Source organism: Netta rufina (assembly GCF_964035555.1).
Source record: "Netta rufina genome assembly, chromosome: Z".
Lineage (NCBI taxonomy): Eukaryota > Metazoa > Chordata > Aves > Anseriformes > Anatidae > Netta > Netta rufina.
The window spans coordinates 72,045,673-72,070,360 of NC_140126.1; the positions used below are offsets into that span (position 1 = coordinate 72,045,673).

Consider the following 24,688-nt stretch of genomic DNA (forward strand, 5'->3'; position numbering starts at 1 on the left):
CATTGCTTTCGAAAATCGATTTTCATTCTGAAAGGTGCTTTGTGCTACTTCATCTCAGAACAGTCTCCAGGACAACTTTGCTCTTTGAAAACAGAACAAATCTCTTCCCAGACAGAAGGAGTGTTCCTGGAATACGATTTGCACAAGAACACCAGGAATTTGTGAATAATCCGACAGACCAGCCTGTGATTTGCTGTCATAAACTAGGTCGCACAGTTCATCATTCATTGAACAGCCAGCTTGGCACAAGGTTATCTCCACAGCTGAAAAGCAGCTGTGCCACTCCTGAGATCTCGGTAACATATGCAGTTGTTCCTGGCATCACAGATAATTACAATTGAGGAATGTGTAGTCCCAATTTGTTTAGCATCAGTCTGTGATAGATTATCAAGTGAGTAAATATTTTCAGAAGATTGCTTGAACAGTGTTCTTTCACTTCAACTACTTAACTAGTTGTAAGTGTTGTGGGTGGGTTGTTTGTTGTTTGTTTGTTTGTTTTGGAGCAGGGTGTACACTGTCCAGGTGTGGCACATGCATTTCCATTGAGCCAGTGTCACTCCGGGTCTTAGAGAAGTCCAGCTACATTTTGTTCCCAGAGTGGCAATTTTGGGATGACACAGCTCTGAGCACATTATCCTGCAATGGATGGATTCTCTGGGTGAAGTCGTGATTATTTCACCTAGCATTCAAGAATGTATTCTGCTTTATATTGTTCCGCTTACAAATCTGTAACACTTTCTTTTTGTTGTTTTGGGCTTTCCCCAGACCAGGTTCATACAGCGTCCTGGGAACACATGCTGCCTGACTTGTAGTCGTTTCTTCCTCACCGTGAAGTCAAGAGATGCTTAAAGATGAATCTTGATCAGTTTTTGTCTGGGCGTGCGTATGTCTACGTATGTGTAGTTACCTACTTTACAGCAGGAGTGGGGTGGCGGTGGTAGAAGCAGTCTCTTACAAATGATTTTTTCCTTCCAGTGCTGCGTTCTGCATCCTGTCTGTATTTAGGTAGTTGCATCATCCCATCATAACAGGATGTAAGCACCTCACACTCTGTTTTGCATTTTTTCTAACAGCAATTCTGTCTAAGCGTGGATGGGAAAATGAGTCTTGGATGCTTTTTCTAGCTTCTGCAGATCTCAGTTTATTGAAGACGTTAAAAGGTGCTTAGAAATTGAGCTTTAAATGACCCTGCAGGAGGGCTATGGCAAAACAGGGTCTTCCAAGTGCAAAATCTACTCCAAACATTGAAATTCCATTGGTATAGGCTATTCTTACTCTAATGCCTCTTACATTAATAGTCCAGGTAAAGCCTATGGAGACAGCTAAGCAGGTGGTGATATTTGGTCAGACACCAGAAAAACAGTCTCATTTTTGGCTTAGCATTGACCAGTCACCTTAGAAGAACTTCTGTAGATGAAAAGACTTCTGTAAGTGCTTCATACCATCACTTAGGTAGCACAAGCAGGTAGGTATCAGAAAAGTCTTAGATAAACATGAAAGAAATGCAAAATTGCCAATGACTTACAGATATGTAAAAAATAAGGGAGAGCACATCAGAATTCCAGCATGTGTGCTATCTAAAAGTGATTTCTGTTTAATTTGTTTCTGGACACCTAAATGCACCAATGTATTGGATACTTTTATAAAAAAAGACTTAATAATAATCTTGAATGTTTTACATGTCAAAAACATACATTGCATAATAGTGATTTGCACATCAACAAAAGCTGAGATAGACAATACTGAATCATGCACTTCCAGTATAATAGAATGAATCCTTAAAGTAATTTGAGTGCAATTACTTTAAAAGGTGTTTTATCAATAAAAATAAAATAAATAAATAAAAGTGATAGTACCACAGTGGCGTCCCCATTCTCACCAGTGATCAGTAGTGGGACATCTTCTCCCCTGAGAATGGACAGAGAAATTCTGGCCCTCTTTGGTCCCCTTTAATTTCTCAGGATAGGATTTTGGTCCTGTGTAGATAATGATCAGTCTTTGTGTCCGCCATAAGCCCAGAAAGTAATGAATGCCATCAAACTCAAACTGCTCCATCACATGCATTTGTGTATGTTTTTTGTTTTTTGTTTTTTTCCCTGAAATTCCAAATATTTAGTGGTATCTTATTAAAATACTTGCTGTATATGACCTTTATTACACCACATCAACAACTAATGACTATATCAATAATAGCTGAGTGTTTTATTAACACATGGTAAGTGTGAAGCCCCGAAGCTTACTGTTCACATTGTGGCTGACAAACCACAACTGAACAAGGGCCCCTCTGCCTGTGGAGCATGTTGCTGTGGAGTGAAACTGCATGGTGGGGGGAATCTGGGATAAAAGTCTCGTGTCTATGTACTTCAATTAACTTTTTTTGTTTATTGGACTTTTAGAACAAACTACGTTGATACTCTTCTTTGATTTTGGAAATCAAAGTAAAACTCCAATATTGAAGAAAACCAGAATGAAGTTGCTTCTTTTCAGTTATTCAGCAAAATATTGCTAGTGCTTTCAATGGTAAATAACAGTGCATATGTTCATTTTCTTTGCAGTTAAGCCAATTAAATGTTTTTATTTCTCTAGCAATACCTTGTAAATAAACAAGTAGTTTTCATGTCCATGTGTATCCTGTCTTGGTGTTATGTCTCTGCCCATTGTTAAATACTGATTTTTATTTTGGCTCTGAAGATTTTCCCTCCACATAGGTAAACAATCACATAAATAAAAGCATTTTTTTGTTTGTTTTCATGTGTGTGGGTGTATATTCATACGAGACCTTTCATTATTTGCATCACATTGAGCTCATATTTTTTTTTTCAAGCGAAACCTTCAGATTTTCTTTGTTGCTATCAAATACTTCTTTTCTTTTAGAGCTGATACTTTGTGCCCAGGCAGTGGACACCTCTCAGCCTACTGATCCTCGTGACAAATGCAATAGCCCCTGCGTCACTTCATTTATGCCGTTTCACTCAAACTAGTATGTTTTCCAATCCGCCTAAGGAAGGTAGCGTGCTTCCCCAAATATTACCACTTTTTATAAAAGACATTAATATTTATCTTCTGACTATTTAACGGTTACTTCGTAGATAAACAAACAAAGAGTGCTTGTGCTTTTCTTATTTGTTATACTTTGGAATTTGGTTTTCCTCACGAATTTCTAGATGTTTAGCACTGTCATTTTATGAGAAAGAAAAAGTGAATGTGACAGAGTAACTCATATCAGTGAAAAATGTGCTGCAGGGCTCATTCAGTTCTTGCTTCCACGGGTGCAAATCAGGAGCGGTACAACTGCAGCAGAGCCACTTGGGTATAGTAAGTATAAAGCCATCACAGTGTGGAGAATTTGACTTTTTTTGCAGCTTGTTTGTCAGGCTGTGACAGAAGCAACAGCAGCCTGAAAAATATAAAGTGACAGCTGTGTATTAAGCATCCATAAATATTTTAAGTGTAGCCAAATATTGTTTAAAATTTTTAGCGCATTTCTTGAAGTTTAGGAGGCAAGACTACCCTTTTTTTTTTTTTTTTTTTTTTTCCTTCTTATCTTCCCTCTCATCACAGAGTAGCGGTGAGTTTACAGGAGCAATTCAAAAAGCTGACACACTCCCTCCCCCCTTTTTTTTCCTTCTTTTTGTGCTTCCTTGTCTTCTTTGAGCGCCAGGTGTTCTTTCCAGCAGCTAGGAAGGTGTGATTGAGAGACAAGTGCCATGAATGAGACCGTGGAGCTGCCGACAGAGGGGAACTCCCTGATCAGAGCTGTCTACCAGAGCCGACTGCGCCTCACCAGGCTGCTACTGGAAGGGGGGGCCTACATCAACGAAAGCAACGACAGGGGTGAAACCCCTTTAATGGTTGCTTGTAAGACGAAACACGTGGACGCCCAGAGTGTCAGCAAGGCAAAGATGGTTAAATACCTGCTGGAAAACAACGCAGATCCGAACATACAGGACAAGTCTGGAAAGACAGCCTTGATGCATGCCTGCTTAGAAAAAGCAGGGCCTGAGGTGGTCTCTCTGCTGCTGAAAAGCGGAGCTGACCCGAGCCTACAAGATCACTCCAACAGCTCTGCGCTGGTGTACGCAATAAACTCTGAAGACAAAGAGACCCTGGAAGTTCTTCTCAATGCCTGCAAAGACAGAGGAAAAGAGGTAATCATAATCACAACAGACAAGTCTCCATCAGGAAGGCAAACAACGAAACAATACTTAAACGTGCCTCCTGTGGACCTCAGTGAGCACTGTTCCCCAGATGCCTGCACGTCCCCATCCGAAATAGAACTGAAAACATCTCCACCCCCACTTTCAAGCTTGAATGAGACTAAAAGTGCACTCTTCAGCTTTCAGGATCTGGACCATCCCCGAAGCACAGACAACCTGTCTCAGTCAGTCTCACTGAGAAACTCCAGCCCAACCAATGCAGTCTCCAAGCTGGCACAAGTGCAGCAGCTGCATCCCGAACCTTGGATGAAGAGCTCTCCGCTGTTCCACCAGAGTAAAATTGCCTCTTTACATGGAGAGATCCAGGATGTAACTCCAGAAGCGCTCTCTTTTAAAATCAATGGCCTTGCCTTGTCAAAGAGGTTCATTACCAGACACCAAAGTATTGACATAAAAGACGCTGCTCATTTACTGAAAGCTATTGATCAAACTGCATCGAAGAAATCATCATATGATGAGATAAACTCTCAGACTCTTTACGGCGAAGAGAAGCTTTTCCCCAGTGGGATTCCTGTGGGTAAGGATTCCAGTTTAGGACAGATCAGCTTCATTTCAGACCTGAGCAGTATTATCCAGAAAAGAAACTTAGGAGCAAATCATTACAGCTCTGATTCTCAGTTAACTACTAGTCTACGTCCTGCTGCTGCAGAAGACATGAAGTCAGTGATAGGAAAGAAGAAGATCAGCTCTGCATCTCACTCTTTGTTACCAAGCTCTAGAGAATTATTTGAGGGCATGCCTCCTCTTCCCCTGAGCAGAAGAAATCAGACTGTTTTAGAAAGACGGGGTTCAGGGGCTTTGTTATTGGATAACTTCTCTCAGACAAGGCCAGGTTTTCTTCCACCACTGAATATGAATCCTCACCCCCCAGTTCCAGACATTAGTTTCCTAAATAAGGTTTCTGGGGTGATTTCTTATGGGCAGAAACACTTACTACCAGCAGTAGCTGCTTCCTCTAGGGAGACCAAAAGTAAAAAAACGCTGCTAAGGAGGCAGTCCTTGCAAACTGAGCAGATAAGGCAATTACTGAATTTTTAACAGGAGAAACGAAGGTTTATAACATCCTTACATTATGTACATACTTGCCTACCTATTTAGCTGTTACACTCCTGAAAAGATAGCAGGTCTGTAACATAAGGCTTGCTGTCTTGGAGTGAGTTAAATATCTTAGATACTGCGTAAAAAGATAGGATTAACTACCTGTCTAACTAAGTGATGCTGTTTTCTGTAAATGGAGGAGTGTTTATTATATTGTTTTCATAATATTTTCAACTTGAGCATTGAAACCTTACCCACAACAGGATGAATCTACAAAGGACGTTAGGCACTGAAGTTCTCATTTTTGGGTTGGAGATACTGTTCCTGCAAGGTTTCCCCAAATACATAGGCTCTTTCTCCACCCAAAAATGTTGTACAAGTGAATTTTGGGAACTTGAAGCATTTGGCTGTGATGCTGGACATTGAAGCGTGGCTGTGGCCAAGCTGTGTGGTATCCACAGACCCCAGACACAGACAGTGTCACGCCTGTGCATGGGCAAGTCTCTGCCGGCAGCATCTTCTGGCTCCAGTGGCCTCACTGCATCTTGCTCACAGGCAATTCAAAGACTAAGAAAAAACTCACAGAGTACTGTTGCATATGTAGCTTCACCCATGAAATCCCAAAGACTGGGAGCCCACTGGAGGTGCCTTGCTGCCCGCCGGGAGTCAGCAGCGCGGAGCCTGAGAGCTGGACTTCACGACACGTGGCCGCGATCCAGCGCGGAGCCCTGCAGGGGTCGGGTTCCCTCTCATCTGGTGTACAATGACCAAACCCTGCTTGCAGCCTCAGAGAGGCATGTCAGACAATTTGGGTGTATCGAGCTACTTGAGAGCTGGAATTTGCACATTAAAAAAAAAAAAAAAAAAAAGTGGGGGGGAGAGGGAGAAGGCAGAGTGTGTATGGTATGAGAACTGGGTTGGTTCTGTTACTTTCTGCAGTTCCAGACTCAACAACCTGATCTCCAGAACACGCACATCATCCTTCTCCCCAGCCACAGGTCTAGGTGTCTTTTCAAGACAGGATACGGATGGTTGGAGACAGATTTTTGTCTTGCTCTGTGCTTATGGTCGCACAGCCCCTGCCTGGGACAAGCTCTGTCTTGCTGCTCAGACACTGCTAAAGAAATCCATCCAGCAGCTCAGGTACTTGCCTGGGCATTCAAAGTCCTCATTTTACCTAATTTGAAGCAAAAGCCTGAATTTGTTGCAAACCAGAAATGTACTTTTGCCTTCGAGGTATTGTATATATCTCTGTTTTTAAGTGTCTCTATCTAAAAGGTGTTTTTCCTTCCCATCTAGAGTTTTGTGGTTCCACACATCTGCCTTGTATTTGTGCATATTCTGTAGAAGCTTGGTTTCTGGTGTCACATGTAGCATTTTATAGCTTGTCTTCTAAAGATTGAGAAGTATTTAATGTGCTCTGTTTTGCCAAAATTTACCTATATATATATATATTTACATATATATAGTATTGATGTCTGTATAATGTGAATTTCTGTGTTATGAAATGACATACTCTTTTCTGAAAATAGTCAGTGGGTATTATCTGCCTTCTTGCCACTTCAGTCAAAATTCACCTGGTCTGTGATGTTGCCTAATAAGTAGCTGTGATGTTGTTTAGTTTTGTTCTTAGTATAAGACAATTTCAAGTAAGATGATAAATGTATTGTCTCTGTAAGAACCTTTGGATGTGAAAATATGAAAACGTCCTAAAGTTCGTAATGTGCACATTTTGAAGAAGGAAGCATGGATTATAACTCTACTCTTACACCACTGTATGTAAAGTGCTGGTCTGAAACTACAAATTTAAATCTTAAAACCAATTTTGCAACACCAAACCCTTCAGATATCTAGATTCTAGGGAATAAGCAAACATGCAAATCTGCATCACTATTGTCAAAATTAATTCTTCTACACAAAATACAGGTCTTGAAAGACATCATGTCCTTTGCTGTCCTTCCCTTACAGCTCTAACCTGGGATGCAGAGCACTGGTGACAGCAGAGGAGCCCCAGAGTAACTGCACAATCCCACCACATTTTATGTCATCAGCTGTGACTGTCACACTCGTTTAGTTTCTTGCCCATCAGGAGTAACCACTTCAAGTCACAAAAATCTGATGGCAAGTGGGGTATTTTACAATTTACTTTTTTTATTCATTGGTTAGTTAGTTGAGAAGGACTATTCATCTGCTGGAAGACTTGCTCATTTACGGGCTGTGTGGCCAACCCTAGTCTCTGCACATAAGCAACAATTGTTCTCTGGGTTTCAAGCAAACGAAACACCATCACCAACGAACCAACCAACAAACAAAAAACACCCCCCTAAAACAAAACCAAAACACTAAAATCCAGGTGAGTTTGCATAGCTAATCATTCAAACCTGAGGAGTTAGGCTTCGCTTAGTAACAGCTACTGGCTGCTGGAGGAGGTGGTGACACTGGAGGAGCCTTTGGTTCCTTTCAGTCTGGAAAACAGCATTGCACTTCAGATGCTGTTGGATCAACCTCAGCATGTACATGGTAGATACAAGGAGTACGTGTAAAACCTGTTAGAAACCTGATTTCTGCTGTGTCACTGTTATAATTACGTGTGGGGGTGTTACTGCTTCCTGAACAGAAATAGTAATTTTTTCCAAGCTACTCGGATGACGGAAGGAAATGCTAAATGTCTTGAGAAGTGAAGTCTTTTTGTCATGTTGCCAGTATTTTGTGCCTAACTTTAATGCAGAAGTAATGTGAAAAGCTAACATCAGAGTTTATTGTTGCATCAGTGTCACAAGTGACCTTAGGTGGGAAAGCATTCCAGTCGTGTTGACTTGCTGTTGTTCTGATGCATAAATAAAAGTTATTTTTTTTTCCTCCATTCAAAGAACATGGAAATAGGCATCCATTTATTCGCCATTTAGGAGAGGCTGAGTCACTGTCAAAGGTACCCACTTTTAAGTGTTTCTCAGGCTGTCTCTACACTGGAAAACTGGAACAGTTAATTAGATTTAATCAACCATAGCTGAATTTGTACAAAGCAAAGTGTGAGAGAACGTCTATCAGTAGCCTTTTTTTTTAATGTTTAGTTTCAGTGAGGATACACTTCTGCCATTTTTGAAGTCTTAATCCTAGTTGTTTTCCAATTGTCCTTAAAGTCTCTTAAGCAAAGAATGGGAAACAAGACCTGATTTCTAATGTTAAATTCCCCCCAAAGCTTAAAAGTTTAAAACCAACAAAAGACCTTTCAGGTGTTCTTTATGTATCTCGATAAAGAAAATATCACAAGCTGAAACTTCTTCCTTTCCAGTTTTCCTTCAAGAACCATTGCTTCCCACGCCACGGGGAGTGGCTTATTCCACACACCTGACAGCAAAAAATCAGTGAGGCTCATCCACTCCAACTTCTAAAAAGATGAATGGTATAAATTATTAAACAGTCCTATACTAAACTATTTTAAAAAATGGAAGCAATACCCCTGTGAGTAAGCATTCTTGTCAATGCAAATTACAGCTTTCGGGAATATACACTAGCTATAAGATTATTGGTTTTGAACCCCTGTGATAATATTTTTGCAGACCATCTAAGAATTTAGAAAGGCAAAAAATCTTTTTTATCTTTGGTTTCAATTTTGTCTGGAAAATACTGTGAAACCATACAGAGTACCTTCTAGACAAATACTGGTGGCCTTACAAAAATAGTGATTATCTAAAAAAAAATGCATCCAACTTCAGTATTTTATAGCTTGGTTCATTAAATACAAGAACAGTAAGTCGCCACATGAAAATACTACAAAAACAAAAAAAACACTGTTCAAAGTTGTACTTAAGGTAATGCGTTCAAAGTACAGCTTTGAAAACATCCTTTCCTGCTCGTTTTGTTTGTTTTCGCAGTAAGGAGAAAGTAATTTGGAGGAATTGTTCCCACTTGCTTTTTGTCTTTTTACAATTAAGAAAAAGAATGAAACTCTTCCAAGAGCGTTTGATGCAGCTACACAGGAAAAATAGTAAACTAAACGTCATTAAAAAAAAAAAAAAAAAGTCTTTTTCCCTCATCAGTCCTTAGTAAGACTTCTTAGTGCATGTAATACAACCGATCAACTTTCCAACTACTTTTTTCTAAAACAAGATATTTATAATAAAATGAATTCTTTTATCAGTAAACCATGACTCCATTAGGTTACTATTTTATTCATGTAACAAGAACAAGGCTTGCTATAGAAAGGTTAATGTTAGTCACAAGTAATGATCCTAATAAAAACACTCATACTTTTCTCATAAGAGGTACAAGCTTTTTTTCACTTTTAATTTAAAACTCAGAGTTAGAAGGAAGAATACTTGTTTTAAAATATTTCCCACTGTTTGCCAGCATGGTATTTTCTCCTTCAAGTTTAAATACTGGCACCGCAATACCTTCAAAAAGATCAGTTTTGATATGGAGGCATCTTACAAAGACTATTTTTCTACAGTAAAAGGGATAAAACGCCAATTTTTATGGCTAATTGCTCTGATAAAACTCCCCACCTGTAAATCCTTTTTAAAAAGATGGCAGGTCTTACAGTCCCTCAGATAAATTAGCCTGATTTTAATATTCATCCAATATTCCTGTTCTTCAAAGTATACAGGTTATCTGAGAAAGCTGTCTGCCTGGACAATGTCTGTAGCTGGAAGAGAGCACATCTCCTAGGAACATCCTTGGTTTTAGCATTTTACACAAGCAAAACACAAGCTTGCTTGTTTATGTTTACACAAAACAGACAACAAAACCTGAGGACCTTGACTAGGGGGCTGAATCACTCTACTGATACAACCATTTGAGTTACTTTGTGCAAAGTCTTCATTTAAACACATTCCTTGCACACATCTGTTAGAATGCAACAAGGAAAGTTTATAGGAACGGAACTAGAGGAATTGCAAATAATTACTTAAAACTAATTTTGCACCTGCTTTAGCTCTCTGTGCTAATATTTACTATGTAGTAGGCGAAAAGTGCCTTTAAATTATTAAAAAAAAAAAAAAAGTATTCTGAAAGGAATGCCTGAAAGTTCATCCCCAAATCAGGGCTTACTCCACCTGTATTGCTCCCTTGCTCCTCTGGAGTACTAAACACGATCAGTGAGTGCTGTAACAAGCAGAAACGGAAGGATAAATTTAGACAGTCCGTCATTCGCTTAAACTGGGGTTTAGGAAGCTCAGGTGTTAACATTTCTACACTTAAGAAAGTACCCAAGGACTCTGAGAGTCTGTGTGAAGCCGAAATTACTGTTTTAAATATAACCATGAAGATGGTACCTCCTGTAGCGCAGGGCTCTGTCTAGCTCCACTCTGGAGGTCTAAGATTAATTCAGGGGTTTGGGCCCAAGTAGGAAAAAAGTGACTTTATGTTCAGCTGGGTTTAAGTGCTGTTTAAAAAAACACACTACAATCTCAGACTGAAGAGTTAATTTTTTAAAAACTGCATATGGTCCAGGTTATTCCCAAATTTCTGAACTCCAGATGCAGCTGCATGTTGATGGACTGTAATTAATTCCTGTATTTTTTCCCCTGAAGGCATCAGTTAGCAATTTGAACACTTCTACAAGTTGCCAAAAATGGCATGGTTTACAGTCTTCTCTCTGAAAAAGTTAGTCCATTTTAAAATAAAACACTTGACCTGAGCATACATTTAGAAAACACAGCAACTAGAACACCTTTTAAAAATATATTTTAATTCTGCTCAGACAGATCCCCACTGAGATTACAAATGTGCAGGTGCAACTTTTATGTTACAACAATGCCAGGAGTGGCAACTGGGTGTCAAAGGCAACAGCTGTGATGATACAAGGACCACTGAAAAATTCAAGGGAACAAACCCAAAATATCAGTATATTTAAAAACAAATTTATTTGCCTTGAAAATTCAGATGTTCAAAATTCAGAAGATAAGAGTAACACAGTTTCAATTTTACTGGAAGCAAAATAAAAAATGGTAGTTCTTTATTGTGGATTTTAATGAATACCCTTAGCTACAGCAGTGTAAGATGTTGTTATCCCCAGCATCCTCTTGCACCAATCTGCCATGAGTTACTGCTCCTGCAGAAGGGAACATGGACCTTACTGTCCTACTGCAATTAGGAGTAACTGCAGTATGTAGTGAGTATTTTCTTTATATATCCACACTGAAAGGGTAATAATGCAATAATTACAGTGATCTGCAGGAAAAAAGACAAGTCAGGAGTAACAGCATCCAGAAGAAAGTATCACCATCTTACTTCACTGCAAAGACAGCTGTCAGAGCTCAACCAGCAAAGCCCTAGAAGAGAGGCAAAGAAGTAGAGACTCACACAACACTCTGGCTTGGGATTTATTTAGGAGCTTTTGCACATAGGTCCGTACAAGATTTGCACATAAAACTCTTGGTAAAAACTGTCAGTAAATACACCAAACTAATAAATGATAATCCTAGGCATTAGGGAATCACATTGCATAAACATACAGACTAAAGAATAATAGTCTACAAACATCAAAACACAGCATCAAAAATCTATCAATATTACTTTTCAATTGAAATTTCATGATGTATAATATTGTTTCATGGTAGAAAACAACTTCTAATTAACAAAGCTTTATGAAAAATGTTTCTTTAAAACAACAACAACAACAACAACAACAAAAAAAAAAGAAAAGAAAAACAGCTGAAACATTTTGAACTTCACAGCACTGCTAACTGCTATTACTATAGTTTTGCTTAAAGAAAAAAAGGAAGGAAAGGAAGGGACTATTTTGTTGCCAAATTATTCAATGAAGTACAAAAACTTTCTCCATAATTCACTCTCTGTCTTCTTATCTGTACCAGAAACACCGATTTGCACAAGGGGACTCAGAAGTTTCACATACTTTCCTGCAGCTATTGCACAATCCCTACTGATAGACAAAAGATAACATGCACCAGGTGCTGGAATCAAATTCTTCTGTCTCCATGCAGCGCAATAAAAATCACAAGTGCTTGAGGTCAATAACATTAAATAGGCTTTCATGGAAAGTTAAATGCAAAATAAATTTGAGATAACATTAGCAAATGGCTTAATCACAGACAGCCGACTGGTAAATAAAACGTAAAAGGTTTTAATCTATCTTGAAGAAAAAGACAGTTGCTTTTTGTGCTTGTTTGTTTTCAGTCAGAGTAGGCCAAAACTGAATAATTCAACTGTTTTTAAAGAATTTTCTTTGAATTCACAGTACATTTGAAAAACACAAACCTCAGAAAACTAGCTTCTGTTTTGGTTTAGTCATTACACACATTGCTTCTGAATTTCATTGAGTAGTTATGGAGGATTAATGATGCCACCTCTCTTCTGTGACATTATATTATCTGTTTAGTAAGTTCCATCAAATTCGCAGAAAAATATATGACTTGAGCTACATCTGAAGTAAATTTCAAATGTTTTATTAATCAATTAATTCACCTGGATATCCAGAACAAGACCTAATCCATTAAAGACAACCGGGTTTGTTATGTAACAATGACAAGTATGTCTAAAAACTTGGCTGAAAGATAACAGACTAAGTAACACTGCTGGAGAAAAAAGAAAAATCCACAAGCAGAAGGCAAAACTCCTAAAGAAAGTTTTAAGGACAAGGAATAGATCATTTGCAGGAGAAAAAAAGGAGACATCAACATCTAGAGCAACACGGAACTTTCATAGATAGCTGTTTCCAACAGAATAAACAACTGGCTTTCATCTCATCTTTACTGTCTTACTGCCAGCCCCACAGTTAACACATCTGGTATTACAAGGAGATATTACAGCATGAAAACAGAGAAACAAAGTCAAATTAATTTATTTTTATGCAAGTCAGACCAGGACCCAAGCCCTGGTTCCTGCAGGAAACTAACAGAGATACATGGGTAAAAAAAGAAAACAGAGAGAAATTCAGATTTAAAGGATAACCCATAAAGAATAATCAACTTCAGAGTATTGTCAAACCCTTCTGTCACTGCAAGAATGCTTCATAGAACTCACTCCAGCACTTTGTTTAATCTACTTTCACACGTCCTGTTACCTTAATTGATTTTTCTGGTAATCAGACTGTGTCTTCATTTAATTGCATCTGACTATCTCTGTTTATTCATATATTAGTCAGTGATATTTCTTCTACGATGTCTGTATGCTTAAAAGTACTTCTGGCAATTGCTGATAATGTTTTATTACTTAATAGTTTAATCAGTTTTAACAACTTCTAATACTTCGGGTATTAAAAAACCTGAACTATACTATTTCATACTAGCTTGCTGTATGTACTGTAGACTCAAAGCAACATCCAGAACTTTGGTTAATGGGACCTTTGGTCAGTCAAGCATCCTGTTCTCCCTGGAAAGGAGTAAGGTGAAAAGGTCATTATCCAAGAGTGTTCCTACACGATCAGATCTGTTTTCATTCCTGTTCAGGTAATAGCTCCTGAAACCTGGGTTGGTCAAAATGATCTGATTAGAAAATGGTCCTTAAAGTACTTAAAATATTCACCATAGTTATGGCAAGGAAGGAAATAGTTAATGACTCTTCTTCCAGTGCAATAACAGTGTGCCCACAAAGCCAATAGGAACAGATGCTACAAAGAATAGAGAAGATAAATCTGTTCAAACCTGCTCGTGTTGGCATAGTTAACTAAACAACACATCTTTTCTCCCAGTTCATTAAAAGGAATCACACTGACAAAGTTGACCTTTTGGTGGTTGCTGCCATTCATTTTAATAAATGCAGACAGAAGAGAGGCAAAAAAAAATGCTTAAATTAGGCCTTTTCCTGCAGATGACAAAGAAGGTTACAATGAGTTTATTTTTTCTGAAGGGAAAGTTTAACTTCCGAAAATTTTTGAAATTGCATTCTGTGAGTCAAAAAGACATCCAGTACAGGGGAATGTAGAAAATAACTGTACAATCACAGAAATGTACAGTTTTTGTGGTAAGCACCAATTACTGTACAGCTATTTTACTCTTAAAGCCTCTGGCTTTCAAAAAGACTACAACAGAGCATTTTACATAGCTACTCTTACACTTAAAATTTAGTTTAAGACTCTTGAAAGAACAATCAGCACTTCTCTATCTTATAAACCACTGTAGGTCTTTTTAATACTGTAGCTGATACATACTTCACTGCAATCCATCCATGTGCTTTAAGTACAGGTCAGAATTACAGTTCATTTCACCATCTCTCTCTGCCCCAGTGCCTCTTTCAGCTACAGCTACAACTCCAGCTTTTCACAGTCCAGGGACACAGTGCATGCTGCTGACGGCTTGGAATGCATGGAGGAAAGCCATGAAATGTATGACTGCCACACTTCAATGAACTTGATTAGTTTTAATTCAGGAAAAATACCTATTTTATCTGCCCGGGACATGTAGCATCACGCATCCCACACCCAGCAATCAGAATCGTCTATTCACTCGGACTGAGAAAATTTTCTATTATGATAGCAGTAAAAATGGAGTGTATCAGGTTGAGCTACAAAATAAAACCTTTCAGAAACTGTGTATCTCTGTACGTACTACAACCTCAATTCTTGTCCGCCTGTATAAAGTGTGAACTGTTTTCCTTGGTAGACATCAGGTGTCCCATAACTGGCTTACACAAAAGCAGTTAGTAGCAAATTACCATGGTCCACAGCTACGCACTGAGGCCACCCTCCTCTTTATATGCTTGCAGGGAACAAGTGCTAGAAGGAGAGGGGAGATGCATATAATGAGCAAGTAACAATTCTGACCTATCAAAGAGGCATTACCTATTCGGGAAAACTTTTAAGAAAGTTACACAAAAACTTCCTCAATAACCACGGGTATGTCCACTGAAGGAGAAGTTTTCATGTTTAAAGAGGCGAAGTATTACAAGGTCTCAGCTCATGGGCTTCATAGTTAGCATTCTATTCCTATGGCTTTTTTGAATTCGGAATTTTGTGGTTCTAAGATGTCATAGTAAACCCTACTTTTATCAAAGTTTTTTCGGATGTAAAGCAAATCTTCTACAGAATACACGTCTTCTTTCCCTGTCCAAATGGTGAGGCTGTACCTATTAAAAAAAAAAAAAAAGAGAGAGAGAGAAAATAGAGAGTAATTTAAAGGATATAAGACAGAAAGACATTGCACTAATATGCTTTTAAAAATAGTCAGGTCTATGGTATCTTAATTTTAGCAATGAAATTACATACCAAAAAATTATCTCCTTTAGATTTCATAGTTAAGCAACAAAAATTTATGAACTACCCGAATTAAACATCCCTAGCCTCTTTACCCATTCACATCCAGGAAAATCATCTTCCCCCACCCTGCATTTGTGCTACAAGGAACTGTGCTGATGGTCTCTCTACTTGTCTTATTACCACAATGACTTAAAATGACGAGGAAAATCAATTCTTGAAAATGCTACTCCAAAAACGGGCATGCTCCAACACATGCTCAAAGTAGTTTGCACAGGGAGCCTACTGAATGCTTAGCACAGACAGGCTAGCATAAGAACATGATTGCAAGCCTCTAAATAAACCTCTATTTGATGAAGGTGAATGACAATTTGCAAAGGCCACATTTTTTTTTCCTTAGAGATGAAGAAAATCACACAGTTTGGTTCTAGTAAAATTTAAGTTCTTGCAACTACAACTAAATTTGTTAGAACTTCCCAAGGAGGAGGACTGCAAATTTTTAAAGATGGACAGTTGTCCATTACCCAACACAATTTATACCGAGCCTGGTTCTTGTATGAACTGTTCAAGGAATTTTCAAGGAATAAAATAAGCAATGCATGGCAGATACCCAGCAAAGAAATTTCAAGCTAAACGTTATGTTTGATAAAATAATAAATAGTTACAGAGCTACAGAGCAATAGTTACAGAGCATTATAACAGCAAACAGGAGGCAATCTTAATAATTGGTGATATCAGTCTCACATTTTCTCACATATAGTGATGACACCTGATTAACTGGATGTATCTTCCATACCATATCATGCATGCTTTTCTCATTAATTGCACAGACTTTATTATAACTTTTTTTTTTTCAAAAAAAAAAAAAAAAAAGCATTACTGTCCATAATATCCACATAACAAACTTTTTTTTTTCTCTTTATTAAAACTGTATTAATTTAAAACAGAGGTAAATCAAGAATGTAGCTGTATGTCAGCAAAGCCAGCTCAGGACTTTCTGACTTCTAACGCCACTAAAAAATTGAGAATTTAAGGATGAGGTGAAGAGAAAATCCTGCTATTTCAGTGGGAATTATGCTTTTATACACTGAAGAAATATTTGAGAATGACATAAAGAAATGAATTTCTCAGTTTACAATAATTAACATTTCTCTCTCAATTCTCCACTGTTAATATGAACACTTAATTTTTCTGCCTTATTTTCACTAATTACTTAGAAATTTTTCAGGAAACTATTTGTATTACATTCTCTGGTTTGTGCTTTGACCTTGGTTAGTGCTTAAGGAACAACTTTATCGAAGTGTAGGTAAGCAGAGTAGGTGAAAAAAAATAGTAAATGGCAGTGTGTATGAAACAGATTTTATTCTTCTTCTATAATAGGCAAATACATGTTGGCTATGAAATTGTTACGGGTTTATAAGAACAGTTTTTAAAAGGAAATATAACTTGGTGTTTGGAAACCACTTAATATATTTCAAGTTCCTAATCCAAACAAGTTTGCAGCAAACTTACTAACTTCTGTAGCACTGGGTTTGGCTGGGATGGAATTAATTTTCTTCATAGCAGATCAGTATGGGATAAGTTTTGGAATTGCGATCAAAACAGTGTTCATTACACAACATCATGCACAGCAGTAAAAACTTGTGGGACTGGAAGGAAGTTTGCCAGGGTTGCTGTTGATAAGGCACTGGCTGGGCATCAGTGGGTTAGGGGTGAGCAATTGCTTTTGCATTGCTTGTTTTTCTTGGTTTTGCTTTATTTTGTCCCTCCTCTTACCTAGAAAACTGTCTTTATCTTAGCTGATGAGTTTTCTCACTTTTGCCCTTATGCTTCTCTTTCTGGTCCTGCTGGGGTAGAGCTGGGTGATGCCCAGCTTCCTACCGAGGTTAACAAACAAATTCCAGCTCAAAAATCACCTTTGATGTTTTTATGGCACATTATTATATAGTATACAAGTAACCTAATGCAAGGAATATATAAAATGTCAGTATTAAGCCTCATTAATTCTAAATTGCAACATCAAACTGCTTCGTCTGTGTAACTACATTAGTCTTATGAAATGTATGTAATGGAATTGGATTACCTATAAATCTAATTAATCCTATAAAAGATTCATTAACTATAAAAAGTAATTTTAAAAGAGGCTTTTGAAGTGCATACTGACTAGTCATGTGTGATAAAACAATTGAAGAACTGATGGAGTTAAGAAACTAAAGGAATAAGCTAAAAGAAAATATTTTCAATTTAATTGGGATAAGCATGTACATACAGATGCACTGTACTTAATATAACAAATATGTACCTTTATAATAAGGACTGCTAAAATTGAAGCAAGTCCCTCAAACTTACCTGTCTGACTGTTGTATTAACCAACAAAGCTCAGACATGGACTGTCGTACTAATGCTGCTCTTACAGGGAAGGTAACAGGCTGGGAAAGTGCACTGCATATGTGAGCCATTTCTTTCACCATCGTCCAGTCATAGCCTACAACAAAGGCCATTTAAAATAAAGACATGATGATTTATAGAATAGTAAGCTTGCAAGACAGAACAAGAGCAAACAATGGTTTTGTGAAAATCAGATAAATCAAAAAAGAAATCACCAAATGATTATAAATAAAAAATGTCCATGTCTCGATACTAACATGGAAAAAAGAAACTTATTTACACTAACTGCAGTGTTATTTTGGATAAAGGTACAGAATGTAACATTTTTAATGTCCAGGAAACTGTATCTTTACTCTTTCTTTAAAAATGCGTTGCCATTGACTTCTGTATGTACTAGTTTTAACATGACTGTGGCCCTAAAAAAAACCAGAAACATTACAAAGAAAACAAAAAACAAACAAACAAAAAACAACAAACAAACAAACAAAAACCACTAAATGCTAGAAAAGAAGCAATCTAAAACACTTGCAGTGCTTGCTGCTGAGATTTTTACAAGCACTGGAGATAAAATGCTGTTTAACTTTCCTCTTACTTCTAAAGGCTATGAAAATCTTAACTTCAGTAACATCAGTTAATCATTTGTTGCTCAATTACTCTACTGCAATGTAGGTACTGCAAAGCCTACAAAAGCACAAAATTTTAAATAAAGGTTTTGTTGGGCAAACAGTAACTTGCAGTTGTAAGCGTTCAAATAAGTTGTTTCTCTTTTGTCTTACAGTACATCCATCATTAGCATCATCATAAACTGAAGTTTTGAATGAACAACATAAAGTTACATGTATTAAAAAAAGATTATTCAGTACAATATTTCCTATGAGCATTTCCAACAACTTCTTACTTGACTGATAATACTTTGGAGAAAATACAAGCCAAAAAAAACCCTCTATAACATACAACACAATCATCATAACAAAATTCTAAATCTTGCTAATAAATAATAAGCAATTTGGAATGGTTTATAATTTTGTCACTGTAGTCCCAGATGATACTAGTGGGAACTGTGTCATTGCATACAAATGCATGGGCCCTGGAGTAAAAAATCCCTACAAAGCAGCTCTGAGAACTGTGAGAGGATGCCTGTAGAAAAGATCCTAAAATAATGTTTACACATTATAGATTTAAACTTTAGTTAGGGATTAACAATAACAAACTGCAATTAGATTCATAAAACTGAGATTTCCAAAAATTATTAATATCAATAACTTGGAAAATCTATAGCACAAATTCAATTCTTCAATAGAAATGTTGAAAACAATGCTGACCAGCAATTTGATTTCAGTTGTCTAATGAAAGAGCACAATCATAGGTTTTAAAACTTCCAGATAACCAGTTTTTCCTTAGGAACTGTGCCAGAGTTCTGATTACCATTCCGATCCCGCCAGGATTCAGGGAGCAGACCACCTGAAACAGAACTCAGGCACTTTGTCCCCAAGAAATTCTGCAGTACATGAGAATGAGAAGAACAAAGTACTGCTTATTTTGACTGTAACACTGGATTTTCACACAGTTCTGTTGCAACTCGAAGACAGAACTAATAGCTATGCAACACACTAGCAAATATACATCAAGAAAGAAAACAATTCTTCTTATATTCACTACTGTTTTCAAACTGACAAGATGGCATTCGATTTATTTTGAATCAACTATGAAATTAATTTGGAGGGAGTAGGCTATACAGCATATGAATTAAATTTTCTACCTTTACCTTTATTTTGCTGGTCAGGGTGCCACCCGGTCGTCCACCCCAGCGACAAGGTTACGTCCGGGAAAACCGAAGTGACGGTGTCAAGGAATCCTTTCGCATCCACGGCGCTGCTGCTCCCGTTCGGTCCTGGCAGGATGTCTGCGTTGAGCCAAACAGGTCGCCTCAGCTGCGGCTGCACACGCTTGAGAAGCTCCAGGGAAGGCTGTACGGCATCTAGACTGTGGCAGCGACATGCAGGTGAGGTGAGACGCCTTACCAGACCGAGGATGGGAAAGGCACCGTGCGTGTACAGGTGGGGAAGTTGATGAAAACTCCCCACGTAACCCAGGCAGCATCTGAGCAGATGGTGAAGAGCCTTTCTACCACAGGGTGACATGCCCAAAATGAACTGCTTCATGGCTCGTACTTCATGGCACTTCTAACATCAGGCTTTGTAAGACTTGGACATTATCGGATGCTTGGTAAGGACTTTAGTAAAGGAAGCCACAGCAGGCTCTGGCTAACACTAGTAATCAGATCAGACAACTGGGCTGACAATACCCGAAAGCCACAAGTGCTGTCATAAATCTAAATTTATTCTTCTATTCGAGTATGTTCCTGAGGCTTATGTACTACCTGAAGGCTGAAAGTAGTCTCTCTCAACCTAGCTTAAAATGGTACATATTTTGTCAACAACTAGCTATTTCAAATCCTGCTGACAGAAAAAAATTACCTTCACATCTGTGCAAGACGATGCACCTGTATTAGGACAATAAAAAGACAAAAACTGAGCATTTTGGGCAACTAACAGGGTGAAAGGGCACTCATCTGAACATTTTAACCCTGGTAGTGGTTACTGCCATAGCTCAGACGTGTGGCATACCAGCAGCAGCATGAAGTCTGCACATCAGATGCTCATCCTATAGATAATTATTAAGTACGCGATGTCGTCGCTTGAGCAACCGATGTAGAAACCTCCTGTAAGCATTTAACAAAATGTTGTAAGTCATACAACATTTGCTACTCTCTTAAATCAAAATAAAGAGCATAGCTAGAAAGCAAGCTATACCCTTTCCCCATCCTAACAAAACTTTCAGAAGTTTTGTAGGAAAAAAAAAAAAAAAAAGAAATGTAGAATAATGGGGAAAGGGACTGAATGCCAAGAAAACAGATAATTTTTCTCACTCAGCAAATTAATGAACATTCCACATAACATTCAGGAATTTGAAATTGTTATGGTCAGAGTCGTGCTTTCCTTATTAATAGCAAGGACCTGTGTTTTCTCCTGTGAGACCTTCTCACCATTTTGTAAGGTTGGTTCTGGAACAAGCTATTCCCAAACCCAGCTCAGGATGAGGTCAGATGAATCATGTCAGGATGTTCAGCCAGACATGAGAACAGCAGCCAGCTGTGTACCCTGAGCTGCCTGTGTTACTTACTGTGAAAAGTCATTTTGTACATTTTAACTTCTGTGTTGTTGAGAAAACTGCATATTGTCAGGAATTCCACCCAGCACTTTCAGTTATTAAGTACTGGCTCCACTGGCTCATTTTTTTTTTGTCCCAGAGAAAAGCTAGTAATGGCTTGAATTAACATTATTGGCTTAAGTATTTTTCACATCTTATGAAGCCAGAACACTTCACATGTTCCCAGAACTAATATGCAGGTGATTCTCCAAATCAGCAGACTGCCTTCATTTTTGCTGTAAATTGCATTACAATGTAAAGAGAAACAAACAAAGCAGCATCTCTCGAAAACAAGACAAACACACAAAAAAGAACCAACAGCCCTATTTTTACTCCACAGCACTGAGTAAATCTGAACAAATTAAAATGTATTGTTGACTCCACTTTAGATGATTCTGGCATTTTTGAAATGTGACTCTGAAGTCCTGTTGCAGAATACATTAATTCAAACAGGAAATGTGATTATGTGATTAATCAAGCTCACAGAGTAGAAATACAGAAAATATTTCTTTTTAAGCACCACTGGAATAACCTTCAAAACTTCAGCAATGGTACCCAAAGAAATATTATCCAAATGAACACCAACTTCTGTGTCACTCATTTGAATGTATCTGCACTGTGTGCTTGTATTTTTTAAATGCTTTTGTACAATCAGACTTTTATCATGCAATATAATTTTTAAAGCTTTTAAAAAAATCATTGCATTTGGACAGAAATTCCTTGTAGAAAAAAAGGAAGCAACAGTTTTTAAATTAATTTCAGGAATAATTAAGACTGAACTGAAAAAAAAAAGAAAACCTCTCTACTTCTCTTACCATTTTTCTTTCCTGTCTAAGCTGACTTTTAGAGACTCTGTAACAATAAAAGTCTGCCCCCAATTTCTGTATTCTCATGAATTTTTACATGAAAACTGTGATTACATTACACAGAAAAACAGGTACAAATTTTATAGCTACCTAGCAATTTTTGTGTGTCTATAACATACCAAGGCTGCTTTAAAAGTGCGGCTGGATTCTCCATCTGCTGCAAAAACTGATGTACACTGATCATCAGACAAAGCGGAAGACAGGAATTGCAGAGATTATGTCTGAAAATCACAGCTCACTTTGAATACAATTTCAAACTTTTCCAAGCAATTCTATGAGCTTTTCAGGTGCATTTTCCAATAAAGCTAAGGAAACAGCATGGTTAAAATTGAAAGCTGAAAGTGAGAAGTTAGACCAAAGAAATTGAATTTACTTCAATATACATGCAACTTACCATACTGACAGTAATAAAGCTTTACTGTATTACAAATCACACTCAAAAATTGCACCATGCATAGTGAGAGATCAGACATTCAAAAGAATGCATTTCATTCATGAACTGAGAAATTCCCAACAGACTGTTAATATTGGAGCTGATGAGGGAACAGAAGTCCTCTCCTTTAAAATAAATAAAAAAAAAAAAAAGAGTTCTGGAAAAAAGATATATATGCTGATAGGGGATGACTTTTATTTATTTATTTTTTTAATCAATATGACCTTCAGCAAGCCTGGAATAAAGTTAGCTTTTCAACAAGCTGTTCAGAAGCTCCTTAAACAGCCTTGACACGTTCATTCCCTTTCCAGAGTAGAGAACACCACTGAGAAACCTGCAGAACAGCAGGAGTGACATGCATGCTGCTGGGCAGAGAGAGACCCAGCGTGCTCAGCCCCATCTGCAGCCCGGCAGCCACGCTGACTTCCAGCCAAGAGGCCGTCTTTCCTAATTTATTTGCTCAAGCAGAAAACTGGTGGGAGTTTTCCAGGTAGGCACTACCAAGTCAATTTTCCCAATGGGAGAATTTTGCTCAGTGGCAACTCGGAAACAAGTTGACTGAACATGAAATCATCATGTGTGATTAAAAACACTTTAAAGCTTTTACTCTTGAAACGCATTCAGTAATTCCGACTATGATTCACTACAGCTACTGTTCAGTAAGGAAGGAATAACTCTAAATTGCACAATCAGAAATGGTTTGGTTTACGATCACCAAATGATATCTCTACCTGTAAAACTGTTAATTGCTAATAAGAATGATATATATATACAAATATATATGTATATGCAGTATATACAAATGTTTTTGTCTTGAAATACCTCTTAAAATCCAACTTGATGCCTTTATCTGTGTTGACAATGACATCCAGCCATTCCTGCAACGTGATGTCACTGTCTGTTTCAGGCGGATGAGCCATGATGGGGTCTCCCTTGCCACCACGGAGAAGGACATCTGCTTCTATCATGTGAGCCTCACCTGTTATAAAAAGATGACTGCTGTAAGAGAAAGCAAATCCAACAGCTCATGTCTGCTTCAGAATCACAACTATTGGGAAGACTGTGCACGCTCTCCCCACAAAGCTCAGTGACTATGAGTTGCTCTGTGTGAAGCAACAGCGATGCATTTTTGGGGTAGTTCAGTCAGTAGGCACTTCATAAATCTACAAGCAAGTGCAAATTGATTTTTGAATGCACATTTAGCCAAGTGAACAGCAAAATGAATATCCCAAATGTGGATCCACTCTTGCTAAATTGTTTCACTCCCCAGGCTGGTGAACTCACTTGAGCCAGAACTTCAAGAAAATGGTAGCTGAAGCTCAACACAAATGAGTGGAAATCTTAGGAAAGCTAAAAGCTTTTGATAACAGCTTCCTATAGTGAGAGGTATCTGAGAGCTTGGACAGTGCTAACAGCTTTGCAGTGAATTCAATAAAAATGGTTACTTAGATGGAAATAGTACCAAAAAAAAAAAAAAAGATGATGATAAGCTTGACAAGCTCAAAAAAAAGATGATATTGCTGATAAAAAGCAAATCAAAAGCATCACATATATTTTGATGTTCACATAGGTTAAAATTCACTACAACATACTGCTCATAAATGACTTGAAGTGTGTAATTACCTGGAACCAAAAAAAATGGAAAAGTAGTGAACAAATTGTCCTGTTGAATCCAGTACATCTTACTATGTGTGTTGGAGCAGTACCTAATTTCAAACCATCCTGAAAAGACCTAGAAGAGAATATACAAGGCCAAAACTGCTTGTGAACCCTAACTGCTTCTAGAAGAGGGGCAAAATTTGCTGCATATCCCTGACAAAGCTGCCACAAGCACTCGTCCCCCGGCACTTTGGCTGCTGCTGGATGGGGAGGTGCCCAAAGCACAGCCAGCTTGAAGGCGATGTTTTAATTTTCTGATGTTTACAAACAGATGTGTGTTATCCACAGACGGCAGTGCCGTCCCTCGGGTCCTGTCGCTGTCCCCAGCGAGCAGAGCTCAGCGCCTGCCCCCGCTCCCCTCATGAGGCAGCAGCGTGCCGCCATGACGCCCGCCCTGTGGGCTGAGCAAACCCCGGCGCCTCCTCTCCCCTCCTCTCCTCTCCTCCTTGCCCTCCGCCATCTCCACCACCCGCCCCGGCACTCACTGCTGGCGGCCTCTCGGGCTCTCCGCCTGCTGTTGGCCGCATGCCACCAGCGGACCCCGGCCCCGTCGCGGTGTGGCAGCCGCCCGCCCCGCTGGAAGTGCTCCACCGCCGCCTCGGCCCAGCCTCCAGCACCCAGCGGCGCCGCCATCGCCTGGCCCGGGCCCGCCCCGACAGAGGCGGAGGCTGCCCCGGCTGCAGGGCGGCGGGAGGGCGGCCACAGCACAGGGCTTGAGGGGGGTGTG

General features: G+C 38.6%; 2 protein-coding genes across 2 annotated transcripts; one reads left to right on the forward strand and one right to left on the reverse strand.

Annotated features, from left to right (window-relative positions):
- Positions 1-3,707: 3,707 nt before the first annotated feature.
- ANKRD34B (ankyrin repeat domain 34B) lies at positions 3,708-5,255 on the forward strand (the record flags this gene model as incomplete). Its single annotated transcript, XM_084304653.1, has 1 exon — positions 3,708-5,255. One exon carries the CDS (start codon positions 3,708-3,710, stop codon positions 5,253-5,255), a length of 1,548 nt encoding a protein of 515 aa, XP_084160779.1.
- Positions 5,256-11,608: 6,353 nt separating this feature from the next.
- FAM151B (family with sequence similarity 151 member B) lies at positions 11,609-24,594 on the reverse strand (the record flags this gene model as incomplete). The annotated part of the gene is made up of 5 exons (XM_084305595.1): positions 11,609-15,278; positions 17,755-17,890; positions 19,559-19,776; positions 23,125-23,281; positions 24,447-24,594. The coding sequence occupies 5 exons, from the start codon at positions 24,592-24,594 to the stop codon at positions 15,125-15,127; spliced, it is 813 nt and encodes a 270-aa protein (XP_084161721.1). The 3' UTR covers positions 11,609-15,124.
- Between the last annotated feature and the right edge of the window lie 94 nt (positions 24,595-24,688).